The sequence below is a fragment of the Myotis yumanensis genome, unplaced genomic scaffold (assembly GCF_028538775.1).
Source record: "Myotis yumanensis isolate MYYU_CA2020_CCGP unplaced genomic scaffold, mMyoYum1.0.hap1 SCAF_17, whole genome shotgun sequence".
NCBI lineage: Eukaryota > Metazoa > Chordata > Mammalia > Chiroptera > Vespertilionidae > Myotis > Myotis yumanensis.
The window spans coordinates 19,153,527-19,172,245 of record NW_027223768.1 but is presented as its reverse complement, the minus strand read 5'-3'; the positions used below and the strand labels follow the sequence as shown (position 1 = coordinate 19,172,245).

The 18,719-nt window shown below is 35.6% G+C and overlaps 1 protein-coding gene across 3 annotated transcripts in view; it reads right to left on the bottom strand.

The window, feature by feature from the left end:
- The window catches only part of RABGAP1L (RAB GTPase activating protein 1 like), a 425,164-nt gene that overhangs the window by 139,535 nt on the left and 266,910 nt on the right, over positions 1–18,719 (bottom strand). For all 3 annotated transcript variants that reach the window (XM_070397213.1, XM_070397212.1, XM_070397214.1), the window contains 2 exons: positions 15,687–15,812; positions 12,662–12,805 (listed from right to left, as the gene is read on the bottom strand). In XM_070397213.1, the coding sequence (XP_070253314.1) occupies positions 12,662–12,805; positions 15,687–15,812 (270 nt within the window). The remainder of the gene's footprint in view (positions 1–12,661; positions 12,806–15,686; positions 15,813–18,719) is intronic.

Below are 18,719 nucleotides of genomic sequence, written 5' to 3'. Positions count from 1 at the left end.
AGTCTGCGATGTCTTCTGGAGAGAGGCTCAGGATTGCTTTTCTCCTCTACAAAGAAATACAGTTCTGGTGATTGGTACGTGAGGTTACTTGTGTGAGGAGGAAAAACAGAATCTTTACGAGTTATTTTTTGTTTGCTGTTTTCTAGAGGCTTGCTCCAGAAGGTGTGCTCTGTGAAGGCAGTGTACCAGCATCGCCTAAGAGTGAGTTCTGCGAGCAGACGCTCAGGTTCCATGTCCCAGAACCACCAACCCCGAATCTGAACTGCCATTTAAATAAGATCACCAACTGATTCAAATGCATATTAAAATCTGAGATCCACTTTTTCTCTCAGACAATATATATCTATTCTGTGTAGTGATTCCAAATGTAATCTATCTCCCACAAACAGCAGATGGCTCCATGTAGCAGTGAAAGAATGATAAAAGTCCTAAAGATCAAGCTGTCAAAATTGATCTTTCCAAAAATAACTCTAATTTTCTAATTAGCTTTATAATAGTGACAGATCATTGAAAAGACTTATTTGAAAATTCACTTCAGATGAAGAAGTTTCTTTTGAGTCAGCCTTGCTGACCAGAAATTGTGTGAGGAAATAAAAGAGGAAAGAGGTAGCCTAATTTATAAAAAGTCTGCTGCAAATCTATTTACAAATAGAGGTATAAGTCTCTAACATAAATCTTTACATGAAAACCCCAACCCAGCAGAGATTTCTGGAAGAATAAAGAGTCAAAGGGGAAATGCTAACTGCAAATTATTAAACAAGCAAACAAATCTAATATATACATTTAGAACCATAAAATAATTATTATTGCTTCAAAAATGATTTTGGTCAATAGAAATAACTTGTGCTATTGTCACCTACCGCTCATGCTGAACTATACTTTTTCTACCAAACTGCATCACATTCTTTTCTTTGACTCCAAAACTCCCAAGCCTGGTCCCAGAACACAATAAAAATCTAAGAAGCATAGTCAGTCTAAACACTGTCAGAGGATAGGTGAGCCCTGCCCTTCTCTGGCCAGTAAGCCAAGCGATAGACATTTCCGCAGAGGCCATCCTTGGAAACGTAAAGTACCTGGACTATCTTTTTTAATAGACAGGAAAGAGATGCCATAGACACAATTTCTGTTCAATTATAGAAGGAAGGCGAAATGTTAAAAGACAAAGATATAAAAGTAAAGTGATATAAAAGGTTATACATTATTGATGCTTCCTATTTATAAGTCTAAATTCTACTAACTCTCTTTTTCCAAACAGAGAACTTGTGGGGGAGAAAACAGATTATGTTCTCAGAAGGTAAAACAAACAAACAAACAAACCAGCAACAAAACATCAAAAACGCCCTGCAGTATATTCCTCTTCCTCAACCTTTAAACGATCTATGTAGTGCTTGGGGAAAGGGTATTTATTTTCCTGTTCCAGACAGGTATTTTACCTGGGTAAGATACAGCAATAATACCTCTTAAGAGTTTAACTCACTGTAACCTTTGACCTTCAATTGCACAAGTTCATTTGAGGACCAAACAATAAATAAAGGACAATGAATATCCGTTTAACAAATGCTCTTGGCCACAGGTAGGTGCTCTTTTCTGATTCAATTCAATCCTACTTTGCCCCACCTCATCTCTCCTCATCAAGCAGTCAGAGTCCATCAAAGAGCCTGTCAATCCCTAACCATGCCTTAACAACGATCATGGCCTCTATTTCTGAAATATAAATTCATCTACCACCCTTCATCTCCTCTGCTGACACTTTCGATGATCAACCATCATTTCTTACGTGGATATAGTCCCTAACTGATCTCCCTGATCTCCTTATCTCGCTTTAATGCATTCACAACAGCCGTAGTCATCTCTGAAACATTTAAATCAGACCATGCCGTTCCATGCTTAAAGATCTCCAATGGCTTCTCACTGCACTTGGGATGGAATCACATGTCCTCCTCAATGTGATCGACAAGCTCGGGTTCCACTGGGTCCACCTACCTCTTCTTGACCAACTGCTCTCTGTATTTCAGAAGTTCTGGCTTTCTTTTAGTTCCTCCCACCCGAAGCCTCACATGCATTTCCCCCACCTATCAGTGCGAATTCTCCTACTCATCTCTCAGATCTCAGCTTTAAATGTCACTTACTCAGAGAGACCATTCTTGAAACCCTGATCTAAAATAAGCTTACTTATTACAAAATTTGAGGCAGCTTGTACTTTCCCTTCATAGCATTTACTATCATGTATAATCATATTAATATCTGTTAAGTCAATCTGGTCTAATGTGACATTTGAAACCACCATTTCCTTATTTCTTTCAGGATATCTGCCCATTGACATTAGTGGGGTATTAAAGTTCCCACTATTATTGTATTCTCCCTTTATATCCACTAATATTTGCTTTATATATTTAGGTGCTGCTGTGTTAGGTGTGTAGAATATAATCATGTATGTTTTTGTATTTTTGAATTATCTGTCTTCCCATTAGCTTGTTAGCTCCATGATGCAAAGACAATGTCTGTCCCATTGACCATGGCATCTATTAGGTCTAGCACAATGCCAGGACACATAAGGTGTTCACTATTTATTAAATAAATTAATGATGGATGAATAAATAAGATATTCTTTTTAGTGAGCATCACTGGTCCCTGCATGTTGAATTGATGAGCTATTAGTTATTAATTTTCTAGAGACAAAAGACAAAGCTTCACTTCTAAACAATTTGGAAGCATATGCTGCTCCATTTTTTGCTTTCTTGGCATCCTTCTAACTGCCTTAAGTACTGAAATTAGAGTCATCCACTTTTCACACCTTTTTAATGCTTTTGAAATTACTCATGAGTCCCTTTAGACTCTCATATAAGCCTTTAATTACCCAACTATTTAAACTAGTTATACTCCTGTCTTAATGCAATACACTAACGAATGTATTCTATGAATCTCTTCTCCCCTAATATAAGAAACCACATGAAAGAAAAGGCTATAAAAAGAAATCTAATCTAAAATTTTTGCTAATATTTGTAATTTGTTCCTTCTCGTATAATTCCACAAAAATGTAGTACTGTTAGACAATGTGGCATCATACCACATACTCTTTCATATACTTACTGCAAAAGATAAAAGGCACAATTGCTAGAGGACAGACTCATAAAAGCCACAATGCATAGTATCAGCATTCCTCCTTTTTATTTGTTTTGTTTGTTTGTTTGTTTGTTTATGGTATAATTAACATTTTATATAGGTTTCAGATGTATCACATAATGATTCAATACCTTTATACACTGCTAAATGATCACCACAATAAGTCTAGTTACCGTTCGTCACCATACAGAGTTATATTTTTGTGTGTGTGATGAGAACTTTTAAGATTTAATCTCTTAGCAACTTTCAAATATGCTTATAACTCTAGTCACCATGCTGTACATCACAATTCCAGAACTTATTTAGTTTATAACTATAAGTTTGTACCTTTTAAATCCCATCATGCATTTCATCCACGTCCCACAGCCCCCTATTTTGGCAACCACCGATATCTTCTCTATGTAAGAAACTAGACTACTGTCTTACACCAGACACACATATTAATTCAAAATGGATTAAAGACTTGAATTGTAAGACCCGTAACCATAAAAAATCATAGAAGAAAACAAGCTCCTTGACATTGGTCTTGGCAATGATTTTTTGGATCTGACTTCAAAATCGGAGGCAATGAAAGCAAAAATAAATGGGACTACATCAGACTACAAAGCTTCTGCACATTGAAGGAGGTCAGCATTTATTCTGAATGTTTTTATTCCCACTGAATATATGTTGGTTGATATTACCACACAACTATTTTGGCTCCCCCAGAAATATCTTTCTAAAACATGTATGTCATCATGACATTACCCTAATATAAACTTCCAGTGGCTTTGAATTTTTATAACTGTGCTTCCTGAACCTGAGGCACAGCATGAGATTTTTTTTAAAAAAGGGAAAATCTAGTCACATTCATGTTTCCATACCCTAATTGAATAAAATTTTGTCCTATAGCATACTATTGGGCTTATAATATAACAAAATGATTATAATAAACCATTCATATATATGTAGAATCTTTTAAACTTCATCATGTGTTTTTACTGTCAAAGAAAGAAATAGGCTTAAAGTAAGAGTGCCTGATATCAAGCATACAGAATTTATGAAATACCAAGGCACACTTCTCTATTTTTTTTAAAAAAAGCATTTGTGAATATGATTTTTAAAAAGCTTTGATACTTTGAGAAAAAGGTAAGTTTTAGATTTTCAAAAGGCATTTTTAAGCTTAATATATGTATGTATATATGTATACATAATATGTACAAGCTTAATATATATGTATATGTATATACATATAGATATAAGTAAGTTTTAGATTTTCAAAAGACATTTTTAAGCTTAATATATGTATGTATATAGAATATGTATAAGCTTAATATATGTATATATTATTACTATTAGTGATCACATATCAATTTCTGACCTAGTGAAAGTAAAAATCTGAATAAGCTCCCCTCCTCCCCCAAATAGTCTATACTGGAAGAATGCAAATTCATCTTCATTCCTTATGTGGTAACTACTAACCCTAAAAGGTTCTGTCTTATTCTTCACCTAAATCTCCATGAAATGAAATATCTGCCTATTTTTCATCATAATTTGTCCTGCTGTAACACTGTTGTAAAACAAACCTGATCCAGACACTAGTGCTGAGGAAGTTGAGCTGTTAAAACACTCATCTGTTCTCTGTCAACTTGGCATTGTTGATAAACTCATGGTAACATCTGAGTAAATAGCTTTGCAAAAATCAGCAGACCAGGTTTTTACTCCCAGAGTCACCATTGACAATACAGCAACCACAAAAACATAGTTGGATATTTCCCTTAAGTTTTGTGTTTCTCTCAATTAATTGCCTTGAACTATTACTTTATTTCTAGAATTTGTCAAAATAATAAATTTTAAGAGATGAAAGTGTTCACTATCTCACGCCTCTCCATCTCCCTCTTCTTAATCCTTCAGAGAAAGGTCTCTGCCTGTATAACTCAATAAGTATGAGAGGGGCCAGAAAGTAGTTCCCCAATAACTCTTTGGTACTGCTGCTGTTGGTAATTAAAATGATCAAAAAGCATATATCCTTTAGCCCAAACACATTTCTGTATATAGGTACAAAAAACTGTTAAATCAGCATTCCCTAAACTTGGAAAATTAAAAAACTCGGGGACATCTGTTAAACATGCAGATTATTAGGGCCATATCCTCAAGAATCTTAACTCCAAGATGGGCCGATAAGGTTTGTATATTTAACAAGCACTCCCCAATTCCCCCAAGTTATTTTTTAATATATTTTTATTTATTTCAGAGAGGAAGGTAGTGGGAGAGATAGAAACATCAATGATGAGAGAGGATCATTGATTGGCTGCTTCCTGCACACCAAACACCGGGAATCAAGCCCACAACCCAGGCATGTGCCCCGACTGGGAATCAAACTGTGACCTCCTGGTTTATAGGTCTATGCTCAACCACTGAGCGACACCAGCTGGGCCCAAGTTATTTTTTAAACTGAGATATAATTGTAATTCAAAAAGCATAAAATCCACCCTTTAACAGTACACAATTCAGTGGTTTTTCAGTATATTTACAAGGTTATACAATCAACTCCATTATCTAACTTCAGAACATTTCATTACCCGAAGAGCAGTGAAGCCCCAAGAACAAGAACTAGATCATATTTCTAGATGGGTGAATAGGCAAAGTAATATCTGCCTGCTAAAGGTGATCTGTTTTTCAGAAGCCTGAAAATTTCATATATTTCAAGGTTGACTCATGATATTTGAATATTCACTTCAACCCACAGTCACTTATTTTAAACTATTTACTTTTCAAGTGGAAAGCTTATTAATTATAAGATAAAATGTGCTTTGATTCTAAAAGAGCATTTAAAGTATAGACTATATCAGTTCTATCAGATATCTATCTTTCATCCTATAAAGGGCGGGAAAGAGAAATTCTGAATATAAGAATATACTAATTTTTCTCTGTATTAAGGAGTCTTGTGGACAAAATGGATTCTTGCCTATCTGCTGATTAGCATAAACAAGAGATCTAGTCAGAGGTAGTATATACATATTTCACTGGAATGTTGGAGAAAAACTAGACCATGATCACTAAATGCCTTAAGTAAGAAACAACCACCAGACTGTGACGCAACCCAAAATGAAATCCAATAGGTCAATGAGGCACTGGAACATACAGGAAATTGTTCTTTTCAATGGAAAGTTTTCTGGCATTATTCGTCAGCAAAAAAGAGCAAAATGGGCTGTTTACTAGGCCATGGACAAAAATCAAAATGTCAAGTGGACTTCTAAAAACAAGATAAAACTTCTGAAAACCATGATAAGACAATCCAAAAAGCAGGACCAGAAGGTCCCATTATGCTGCTTTTTAACTAATGCAATCAGCAATTCTAGTGATGGTCGCTGGACATTTATTGATCTGACTTTGGGTAGTAGGCACACAGTGTAATATATAGATCTTGTATCATAAAAATGTACACTTGAAACCTATATGATCCTACTTACCAATGTCACCCCAATAAATTTAATTTAAAAAAAGATCTATTTTGGAAGTAGACTTGATAAACTAGCATTTCTAAATATGTTCAATTATAAAGTGCTGAGAGATGCATACATATGTAGTAAAATGCATGCAAGGGAATGATAAACATTGAATTCTGTATAACGGTTCCTCTGAGGAAGGCAAAGGAGGGTATGGTTAGGAAGATGTAGTAATACACAAAGCTAATCTTGTTACTGTTTTATTTCTTAACAAGAGAGGTAGAGATACACACAGAAGCTCACTATATGTCTTAATGGTTCTTTTGTGGGTTTTAAATATTCACTCATAAAAATAGGAGAATATGTTTAGTTATTTTATTCAATCCATAATACAGTTTACCTGTCATGAGTTTTTCTGCAATAAAAAATACTATAAAGTAACTTTAGTTATTCCAATTCATGATGAACTGTAAGATTTTTTCCTCTGACTTTAAGTCAGTGATCTTTGTGTTGATGATGAGAACCAAACCAACAGCAAATAAAAGCTGTAGGTTACTATGTATCGGTCTTTGTGAGTCTTCAGAGTCATGTGGGTCTGATTTTATTGTAATAAAGTACCACTCCTTTTTATAGCAGTAAAGATGTACTTTTATTTTAAAGTACTAGGTCTGACATGCTTACTCCCCCATTGATTGTTTTTTATAATTACTCCACCCTCTATATGCCTTAAATGCCCCCTAAAGGTACCAAAACCTACATCTAGAACAAACATTGAAGAGAAATGGTAATGTAAGCATTGCCTGAATAAAGCACATAACAGTAATATTCCCAGTCACTCCACAACATCATGTCTCCAAGATGTTCCGTGAAGTGTAGAAGCTGCACAACCAGCCATACTTCCCTCTCACCACTACATTAAATGAAAAAAATGTGATGAATAAAACTTACCCCAGATGATCCATCAGCACTTCATATCCAGAATTCAACCACTTTTCACCACCTCCAGTGCCAATAAAGTGGTCCAAGCAGCCCAGATTACTACAATTGCCTCCTAATGGTCTCCGACTCCCCCCACAACTGTGCAACTTGTGTGATCATATATCAGAGCATGTCACTCATAATCAAAACTCTCCAGTGGTTCCCCATCTCAGTCCAATACAACCTAAATTCTCTACAATGGTCAAAAGGCTCTATTAAAATCTGCCACATTTCCTTCTTCCTTTGTTTTTCTCCATAGTACTTATCAGCTTTGATCGACTACATAGTCTACTTAGTCATTTGTTTGTTGTGTCTCTTCTACAAGGATAAAACCTTAATGAGGGCAAGAGTTCTATCTGCTTTTTCTTTACTGCTCTATCCCCAAACTTGAATGGTGTCAGCATTTAATATATTTTTGTTGAATGAATGAATAAGTAAATATTCTTCTAAAAGTCACCAGAAGCACAAGCACAATGGTTCTGTCATTTTAACCATTTTAATGGTTCTGCCTCTTGTGTAATGACAAAATTAATGAAAATACAAGAAAGAGCTATAATACAACTGATGTGAAAACCACAAAGAGCTTGTAGGTGAGAAAGAAGTTAGGGTCCAGAAATAAGATTTTAGAGAGAGTGTTTTCTATTCCTGAAGATTTCTATTGCTAAGTAAAAATTTAAAGTAGCCTATACAGTATTTATTGGTTAGTCAAAAATCTCTTCCCTACTCTTGTGGCCAATTACTACTCTTAAAGTTTTCTGAAAGTTTTATATTTATGTTAGAATTCTTAATCTTCCTTATATCAGCCCATTCTGATGTTTTTTATATTCAATGTATTACTTGATAAAGGTGTTAATTAATGCTACTGTAGTAAGCATATTGCAATATATAACCAACATATATCAAACCAACAGGTTATATACCTCAAACTTAGAAAATGTTAAATCAATTATATCTCAATTTTTAAAAATTCAACATATTACTGTTTGAGGGAGGAAAATGGGGCAAAGAGTAAGAATATTATATAATAAATCTACTCTTCAGATAACAGCTTCCGAAAATTGCCTTGAAAGGGGGATTATACCTGGTGGTATTTAATAAGATATTTTTAACTTTTTTTTCATTATCCTAAGAAGAAAGGAGAGGTAAGAAATATACTCAAATTTGAAAGATCAATGATTTCCTTTAATTTCATGAAATACCAAGTTACTATATAAAGCTGAATATATTTGCTACTCTAAAAATTGAACTATCTGGGAAGAGTCAACTTCAAACCCCAGCTGTCAGTTATCATGTCAAGACTAAAAGAAATACTGTTTTCCTTATGTCTTTTGAAAGAAGGTAGAAAAAATACTTTTGGAAGACTCCTTAAATCACACACACACACACACACACAAAAATAGAATGGCCTAGCCCCGTGGTTGGAAGACTGCGGCTCGCGAGCCACATGTGGCTCTTTGGCCCCTTGAGTGTGGCTCTTCCTAAGCCTTAGGAGTACCCTAATTAAGTTAATAACAATGTACCTACCTATATAGTTTAAGTTTAAAAAATTTGGCTCTCAAAAGAAATTTCAATCGTTGTACTGTTGATATTTGGCTCTGTTGACTAATGAGTTTGCCGACCACTGGCCTAGTCAGTTTGGCTCAGTGGATAGAGTGTCAGCCCTCAGACCGAAGGGTCCCGGGTTCAGTTACACTCAAGGGCATGTACCTTGGTTGCAGGTTCCCTGGCCCTGGATGGGGTGCATGCAGGAGGCAACCAATTGATGTGTCTCTTTCACATCAATGTTTCTCTTTGTCTCTGCCTCTTCTTTCCACTCTCTCTAAATATCAATGGGAAAATATCCTCAGGCGAGGAAAAAAAAAAGAAAGAAAGAAATAGAATGAAACTTCCATTAAGGTTAATGGCTAAAATTTTGATTTTAGCAAAGATGCATCTCTACTGGGAGTGTTGTTAGAAAGGTAATAAAGAATCAATAGCTACTTGACCCTCTCTTAAGAATCTCTGTAGTCAGCTAGTTAATTGAAGAAATTGAGAGCAACTAAGAGGATTACACAGGTAGAATTGAGGATAATATTAACTGAATATTTACTGTATAACAGGCACAGTGCTAAGTACCTTATTATTCATAATTTCATACAATCATTATGTAAACCTGGGAGGTAGATATATTGTTAGCCTCATTTAACACATGAAGAAAATGAGACACATATAGGTCAAGTAACATGAAGGTGATATAGGAAGGATTAACTAAAAAGCCAAATATCTTAACTCCAATATTAAACTATCTCTATGTTGCTTCTGCTATAACTGAGTACATTGCTGGATTTTCCCCATCAGGCTGACTTCTCTCATAAAAGCACAGAAGCGATTCTGCTCTTACATCCACTCTTAGTCCCATCCAAATACAACTTCAGAGACCAAGTAAATTACTTCAGACACCAAATGAATTGTATTTTGTTTCATATTCATGAACTCTAATCTCCTCCAGGACCTGTTCTCTTAAAAAATAAATAAAATAAATAAATAAAACAAAACCTGCCCTTGACCATAAGGAAGACTTTCAGTGAATAAAAACAACTCAAATTAAAATGTTCAAAATATTTTGGAAAACTGCTGGGTGGCATCTATAAACTTTAGTGCTTGGGTGCCCTAACCCAGCAATTCCAAAAAAGTCATATGTATGCTTGCTTACCAAAAGACTAGTCCAAGAATGTTCACAGCAACACTATTCATAATAGCCCTAATCTGGAAACGACCCAAATGCCCTTCAACAATAGCATGAAGAATGAGGAAATGGTGGTATATTCATGATGGAACAAACAAACCATGGCCACATGCAACTACCTAGATGAAACTCATAAGCATAATGATAAATGAAAAAGCTAGACAAGAAAGAGTTCCTATTGTGTGATTCCATTTATATACAGTTCAAAAACAATCAAAACTAATCTATGGCATTAAAAGTCAGGATAGTAATGACTCTTCAGAGGGGTAATAACTGAAGAGGCAGTAAAAGGGAGGAGGGTCTCTGAAAAGTTTTTGAAAAATTAACACTTTTCCATCTGAGAATTTCCTAGCCTTCCATTTGTAACTAAACATTAATTCATAACTATCAAGATTTAAATTATGTCCTTAACAAATAGAGAATATGACAAAAAACATAAATGGATGATTCTATTTAAGACTATGGTACCCATAGTCTTAAATAGAATAAAATATTTAGAATATTTTACTACATGTGAAAGAATAGCTTTAGTATAAATATTTTATTAACTACAAGAAGGAAATGGGCAAAGAGAAAACACAGACAGGCAGGAAATAAAAGTTTATCTAAAAATTTCCTTTGCAAAATAATACTCTGACAAAGATGAGTTAGTGGAAAGAACAAATATCCTGAAGCATACTCCAATATTGTTCCCAATACGGTTTGTTTTACAAAGCTACTTTGCTCTTTTAAGGTTTGTTATTTATTTCCCTGGTTAACATAATGTTGTGATTACAACCTACTCCGTGTTTTGGAGAGCTAAGCTATGCAACTTCCTAAAACAGCTACAGAGCATCAGTTTAAGAGAAGGGAAAGTGACATCTATCTACGATGCTCTTATTAATTTTAATGAGCATTAAGATCTTTCAAACACTGTGATTATGAATCACAGTTGACAAGTGATAAGAAGTCTTATAAATTTTCTTTTCCTTGCCATCAACGTTGCTAATTTTTCTTAGCAACTGACATTGGGAATTCAAGTATCTTCAAGATGAAATTTCCTGAAGAACAATATATCTGGGTTCCAGAAGACCCGTGGACAGTGCTCCAATATCAGGTAGAGACGATTTTAGACAGTCACCATTCCAGTGATCACACTGTTTTGACTTTGAATAAGACTTTAGCTCCTAATTCTGCATTCTTCCTTTAGGTTAAATTTAGGTAGGCACTTTAGAAACTAATTTGTAAGTAAAACAAGTAGAATTATGTATTATCAACCAGGTTCTCTAGCTGCTATGCATTCAGAATTTGGGAACTTGTTCTGTGACCCTCGGCAAGACGCTTGACCCTTCTTTATCAAAATATGTTGCAAATCTTTAAAAATCTTACATGCCTACAAAATGCTCTGCACCTTCAAGCACTGTAAACCGCCAACTAGAACCTTTGAACCCAGCTATACTCACACAAAATGGTCCCTATCATAGTAGGCTGAGATATAACAATCATGCTTTATACAGCCAATTCATTTTATCTTTCCAAATCTTACTTTTATAGTTAAATTTCTAGGGTGATTAAAATAGACTTTTCTTTTAAGAAAGAGGAAGCTTTATGTAAGAAAAGTAATATAGTAATACAAAACTGCCTAGATTATATTAGGTTTATACTTTTGACTAATTACTCCAACTTTTAAAGTTAAGACAGCTATATTTTTATACACATTTATATTCCCAATTAAAAGATTCTTTTCTCCAGCAACTTCCTATCACTGCTAAGACTCAAACATTTTGATGGTCAGTATATGTGCTATGTATATGTAATACTGCTTATTTCTTTAAGAGAACAAAGTAAATAAATGTAGTCATCTAAGAAACTAAAAGCAATAAAATAAATAAATACTAGAGATACCTAAGAAATTATGCAAACTAATTTTTGAAATATTTTACTGTCTGAAAATATACCTATATGATACAGAAACTTTACTACTTCTTTACAATCTGGATGGAGTCTCAAACATCATATACAAATAGATATCTTACAAATTGAGGATTTAATTATTATAAAATTTTCACTCTTGGTATATAATTGCATTAGTACTAAAAACACCTGATTCTAAATCATCATTTAACTTTACAGGTCCTTTATATTAGTAGCCCATTATTACACATATGGGCTTACGAATTTAACTATGCAAATTTAATTACCACATTTTACTTTGTAGAAATTATATATGCTTTAATATTCTCATTTCTCACAAATAGCAAAATTTCAATTAAAATAGTCTTTACTAAAAATTCAAAGAGAACTTTTTGGTCAGTATTTATAGCTTAATGTCACAGGAAAGAAGAAAATGAAGACCACTTAAACCATTGTGAGCAGAAACAATGCTCTTTCTCTTTGGGGTTAGGTATGAGAGAGGGGGTCACTCTACCTCACAGAGCAGTAAGTCAATGATGTGGAAGACCATGCAGAGCGGGAACTTGGCGGTGAAAAGAGTGAGAAACCACTGGGAAGCATACATATGGGCCTCCAGGTTCAAGTCACAAAAATGGCTATGCAGGTCCGGTAGCTGCTCCTAAAAGTCAAAGGGGAAGATTTAGTGAGCAGAACGTGGAAGAAGCTTTATTTCCTTCCACAACTGCCATTTATGACAAGCTTCTTATGAACACTTTTCATTTTACTGAAGCAATCCATGAATTGCATAACTACAATGAAGTGATGAGAGGAGGTGGGGATTAGGGACAGACTTGTTATGAACAAGTAACAAAGACCATCTCTTGCTCACTCGACTCGTCTTGTTTCTGAGGAAATGTTCAGATGGCCCACCTGCCTTCTGAAGAACATCGTGACTCCAGGGTCAAGTGACTACCCCATTCAGGGGTCACCATTTATTTCCCCTTTACCTCTTCTATCTCCCTCACCCACCTCTCCCTCTTGTTCAATTCCTGACTAGTTACAAAAGAGATGTACTTGTTGTCAACATCATCTGGTTTTTATGCTACCACTTCAGTATTTTTTTTTGAAACTTAGAAAAGGCCAAAACATAACCAATATTTTAGAAACCTATCTTTGAGATCTTAAAATAATAGCAAAGTACAGAAACTGCAAGTGTATAATGTATGAAACTGAATGTCTCCTTAAAATGTCTTTATGCTAGTTTTATCTTTTTGCCCAAGCTATGCCAGTAAATGCATTTCAAAAGCGTGAAAGGCCAAGTTCACAGCATTAGTACAGAATTCCCATAACTGAAAGACAAAGGCAAACATAAAAGCCCACTTTCATTTTGTTTTCATAAAAAGACCACAAAAACAAAAAGCCCACTTCTTGTGCAAGATGCTCTTTGAAAAACACCCAAATGTGCCCATCTAGTACTTTAACTGGGGTGTTCAATGGTCATCCAATTAACAGACAGAAGGTGCTAACAGAAAAAATGTGCTTGGGTTTCTTTTTTGTTTCTCCTGGCTAATCCTCACCCGAGGATATTTTCCATGTTTTAGAGCAGTGGTTCTCAACCTGTGGGTCGCAATCCCTTTGGGGGGTCGAACGACCCTTTCACAGGGGTCGCCTAAGACCATCAGAAAACACATATGTAATTACATATTGTTTTTGTGATTAATCACTATGCTTTAATTATGTTCAATTTGTAACAATAAAATTGGGGGTCACCACAACATGAGGAACTGTATTAAAGGATCACGGCATTAGGAAGGTTGAGAACCACTGTTTTAGAGAGAGAAAGAGAGAAAGAGATCATCATAGCTGTGAGAGAGACACACCAATTGGTTGTCTCTGGCACATGCCCCAACCATGGCCAGGGATCAAACCTACAACCCAAGTATGCCCCCCTGATCAGAAATTGAACCTGTGACCCTTTGATGCATAGGCCGGAGCTCTAACCATTGAGAACACTGGCCTGGGTGTGCTTGGGTTTCTTCATAGTACCATGAACTTGCTATTCAATTATCAGGTACAATTATTTGACTCTCAAAGTGCTTAAGGATAGTGACCTTTAAAAAATATAAGCTTTTGTAATAAGGTGAAAGTGAATAATTCCAAATAAAACTTTTCTTGGAAGAATTAAATCTCTAAAAAAGAGCCGGTAGCCTTTAATGCCCTTAGTTACCAGATCCGCTAAGTTTCTTCCCCACAATGCCCATTTGTCATTGTGCTTACAGTTTATTTGACATCCTTCCATCCTTTTCTTTCTTGTTCACATTTGAGGTCTCCCACCCTCCTATATCCCCTTCTTCCAGGAAAGCTGTCCTTTATCTCACTGCAAACTCTCCATCTTTCACTCCCCTGTTCCCTCAGTCTCCTATTGGCTTCACTTCCCTCTCCAGACACCTGTGGATCTCCAGACAGGCCGTGTCAATTACTTCCTGCCAGTATCTTCTACTGCCACATCCCACTAACCTTCCTCCCCAACCATTTCACTTTTCCCCAATATGGAATAAATCCTTTCATGAATTTTTTTTCACATTTCTCTTGAGTTTCCAATACATCATATAGAGAATGCATAGATCCATTATAAAGGTATGATTTCTAATCTCAGTGGAATTTCAAAGCTACTCAATTTTTTTTGTCAGTACTAATCAATAATTTTGCCCTTATAATCTTTTTTATTATGTAATCTTTGACATAAATATGTTTCTCATATATATAAATTTATACATACATATTATAAAATAGTAACAACTCTGAGATTAGGAAATTATGTGGGAAATTTTTTTTAAATTTTATTGAATTTATTGGGGTGACATTGGTTAATAAAATTATATAGGTTTTAGATGTACAATTATATAATACATCATCTGTATATTGTATTGTGTATTCACTATCCAAAGTGAAGCCTCCTTCTGTCCCCATTTATCTCTCTTTTACCTCTTCTACTTCCCCCACTTCCCCATTCCCGCTTATAAACATCATGCTATTGTCTGTGTCTAGGAGGTTTTTTTCCCTTAATCCCTTCACCTTATGTGGAAAGATTTTTTAAAGTATGTCTCCACATTACAATATTTTAGGTGTGTTTTACTCTACTATCAATATCGTTCTACCTTTTCAAAGTATTCTCTATATGTAGACCTAAATATGGTATGGGTACCGGTGCTAATTAATACAGAGAAAACTCTTAAATATTCTTACTCTGTAAATGTCTTTATTTCTTTACAAATAATACTCAACAATCTCTTCATGGACTTAACTCACTATATTCTCATTCAAAGTGTATTAAAGTTGACTATTTAAAAAGGAAGATAATTTTTAAAATGGTCAAATGGTTAAACAAATATTTTATAATATCAACACCAGTGTAGATATTGGTCAGAAACCAAATCCATTTGCATTTTCTGTAGAATTCTATTAAATTTTCATAAATCATGATTGCTCATCAATCTTACTAGACTTTTTCTATAACACAACCAATCCCTGAGAGATAAAAGTCCCAAACTTTTATTTACCTGCATTAGTCTCTCCAACTGATAAAATTTGCAATGAAGATCTTCAAAGTTGTTTTTGTAGAGATCTCGTAAATTATAGTCATACATGATTTTCACCAAAACACAGAATGCTTGTTCTTCTGGCATCTACAGAAAAACATAAATACAGAGCATGACTGAGTGGAATTTGGCCAGAATGTCAGAAAATTTCCTTCACATTGTTAGTCTTCTACATTAACAGCTGAAGGCCTGTAGTGAATGAAGTTCTTCAGAGCCAGCCTTCTGCATTGTTACAGGTAAAACCTGTTTTCACAGCTTGTAACTTCTTCACTTGAGATGATCTTCCCTCTTTTGTTAATTTAATCAACCTTCATTCATTCATTCATTCATTCACTACATCACCTTAAAAATAGTTAATACAGTCACGTGATTCAAAAATCAAAACAATGTAAAAGTATAAAAGGCAGAAGTCCCACTCCTCTCTATGCCCAGGACACTAACCCCTGTGTCTGACCCCATCTCTTTTGCATAACTTCATAACTATTCTTAATAATGTCTCATGTATCCTGCAAGTGTTTCTCTATGCAAGTGAAATAATTATATTTCTTATTTTATTTTTTCCCTTTTCTACATAAAGGATAGCTGGCTTTTTCCTCAGTAATATTTCCAAAGAGGGATTGCTGGATCAAGGGATAAACACATTTTTTAGTTCGGATCAATAGTGCAATACTGTTCTCCCAGAATCTTCTTGGTGTTGCTATTTTTCTTTCTATAAAAAACAGTTTTCCAGAAAGAATCTTGTGTGCTTCTATCACTAAGATTCTAATGACCAATAAAATCTAATATACCCTCCCAGAAGTATTTTTTTTGTGAACAGAGAATAAAGTCCGAAATCAAAGAAACAATCTCTAAATTGTGGTGGGACTGAAAAGTACAGATTGGTAGTTACAAAATACACATGGGGATGTAAAGTACAGCATAGGGAATATAGTCAATAATATTGGAATAACTATGTATGGTGCCAGGTGGTCACTGGAAATAACACGGGGAATACTTTGTAAAGTATACAATTATCTAACCACTATGCTAATACAGAATAATATTTAACGTAAACTGTAATTGAAAAATATAAAAAATTTCAATTAAATAAAAAGAAAAAAAAGTACAGATGCCCCATGGGGCACTTATAAGAACCTAATAGGTCTGTGACTTCCGAGTTTTAAGCTGTAGAAATGAAAAAGCTACAATGTGATTAACAAAAAGAAAAATATTGGACTATGTTCCAACTTCCCCCATTGTGTTTACCTAAGTGACTTCCTGAGAATCCTTCTTCTTGACCTTATAAGCCCACTCATGCCTCACCACTGGGGCTCCCTATAATCTGGTCCCCAAAGAAGCACAGAGAAGCTCTCGTGCAGTAAGTGGACATGAGGAGAGATCTGCAATTTTTAGCCCTTATTTGCTTCAATTGCCTGTGTAGGAAAAGCCTGGATATCAGTGCCTTGTTCTCAAGAACGTTATAGCATGTGAAAGACCAATGTCCCCTGGCTGGTGTTATACAATTGCAGCTCAATGAATATAGAAATTTTCATTGTCTGTTGCCCGTTTGCTGAGACGGTTGACTGGATTTGGTAACCTAAAAACAGTGCTCTCATACAAAACACACACACACACACACACACACAGACACACACACCAGTGCTCTCATATAAAACATACACACACACAAACAGTGCTCTCTATTTCAAGTTAATTTAATTAAAAAAGGCATTTTAAACAAAGGAAGAAATCTTAGTGCAGACTATTTCTAAAGAATGCAACATTATTTTTAAAGAGTTTAAATCAAATTAGTGGATCTCAAAGGGCCTGCTTTAATGAATAGGTAATAATTTGTTATTAGCAAATCCTATATAATAAAGAGGTAATATGCAAATTAACCCTCACGCTGTCACACCGAATCAAGATAGCTGCGCCCACAGCAGAGGCGGGGTTCCCGTAACAAGTGGTAACGAGTGATCAGCAGGGACCTGAGGCTGCATGGCGTTGGGCTGGGGTGGGAGACCTAAGGCTGAGCCCCCCGCCTGGTGGGGCTTGATAGGGGACCTCAGGCTGTGCCCCCCACACCGGCACTGGGTTGGGGGACCTCAGCTGCACCTCCCTGCCCAGTGGGACTTGACGGGGGGCCTCAGACCATGCTCCCCTGCCTGGAGGGGCTTGACGGGGACCTGAGGCCACATCCCTGCCCTGGGCTGGGGGACCTGAAGCCACACCCCCCACCACGGCACCAGGCTGGGGGACCTGAGGGTGCGCTGGGTACCTGAGGCTGCACCCTCACGTGGCGGGGCTTGACGTGGGTGGGGCCGGCCGGGTCTGGGTCTCGCGCAATTTTAAGGTGCATGCAGGTGGGTGGGGACTTGACTCTGGGTCCTGCAATTTGCCCCAGACTCTGACAGGAGGAAGATGTTCATACACATTCTACTAATTTTCTTTCATCTCTGACATTTCTATTATAAAGGGCAAATAGCACTATTAAAATATTTCCTCTAATTAATTCCCTTTTAATGTGCACGAATTTCATACACCGGGCCACTAGTTAGGTAATAAGTGTTTCTGAAACTTTTGAGAATGTATGAAAATGGTCCGCCCTTTAAGTAATTTTAAGTATTCTTCCTACAATCTTATCAATGATATTGTATCATAATGTGGAAAGCTTATTTGAGCAAAGGAAAACCAGAGCTTAGACTCTGTTTAAATACTGCATTAAAAATTCTGAATTAGGAAAATAAAAAATAAATGAGGTTTTTTGCCACAGTATATAAAAAATTTAAAAATAAACAAATTGAGGTCTCAATAAGCTGAAAGAATTCAGAGAGACATATATGCAATATTGTAGTCTCTGTTATTCACTTTAACCTGACAAGATCTTTGCTTTCTTTGACTCCCAAAGCTCTTTGTGACATGTAGTGAAGTTATTTCTATGCTCCTACTAACCCGGGAATGAGCTTTAACTTTGCATCCCCTAAAGATCTTAGCATATAGACTTAAATAAATATC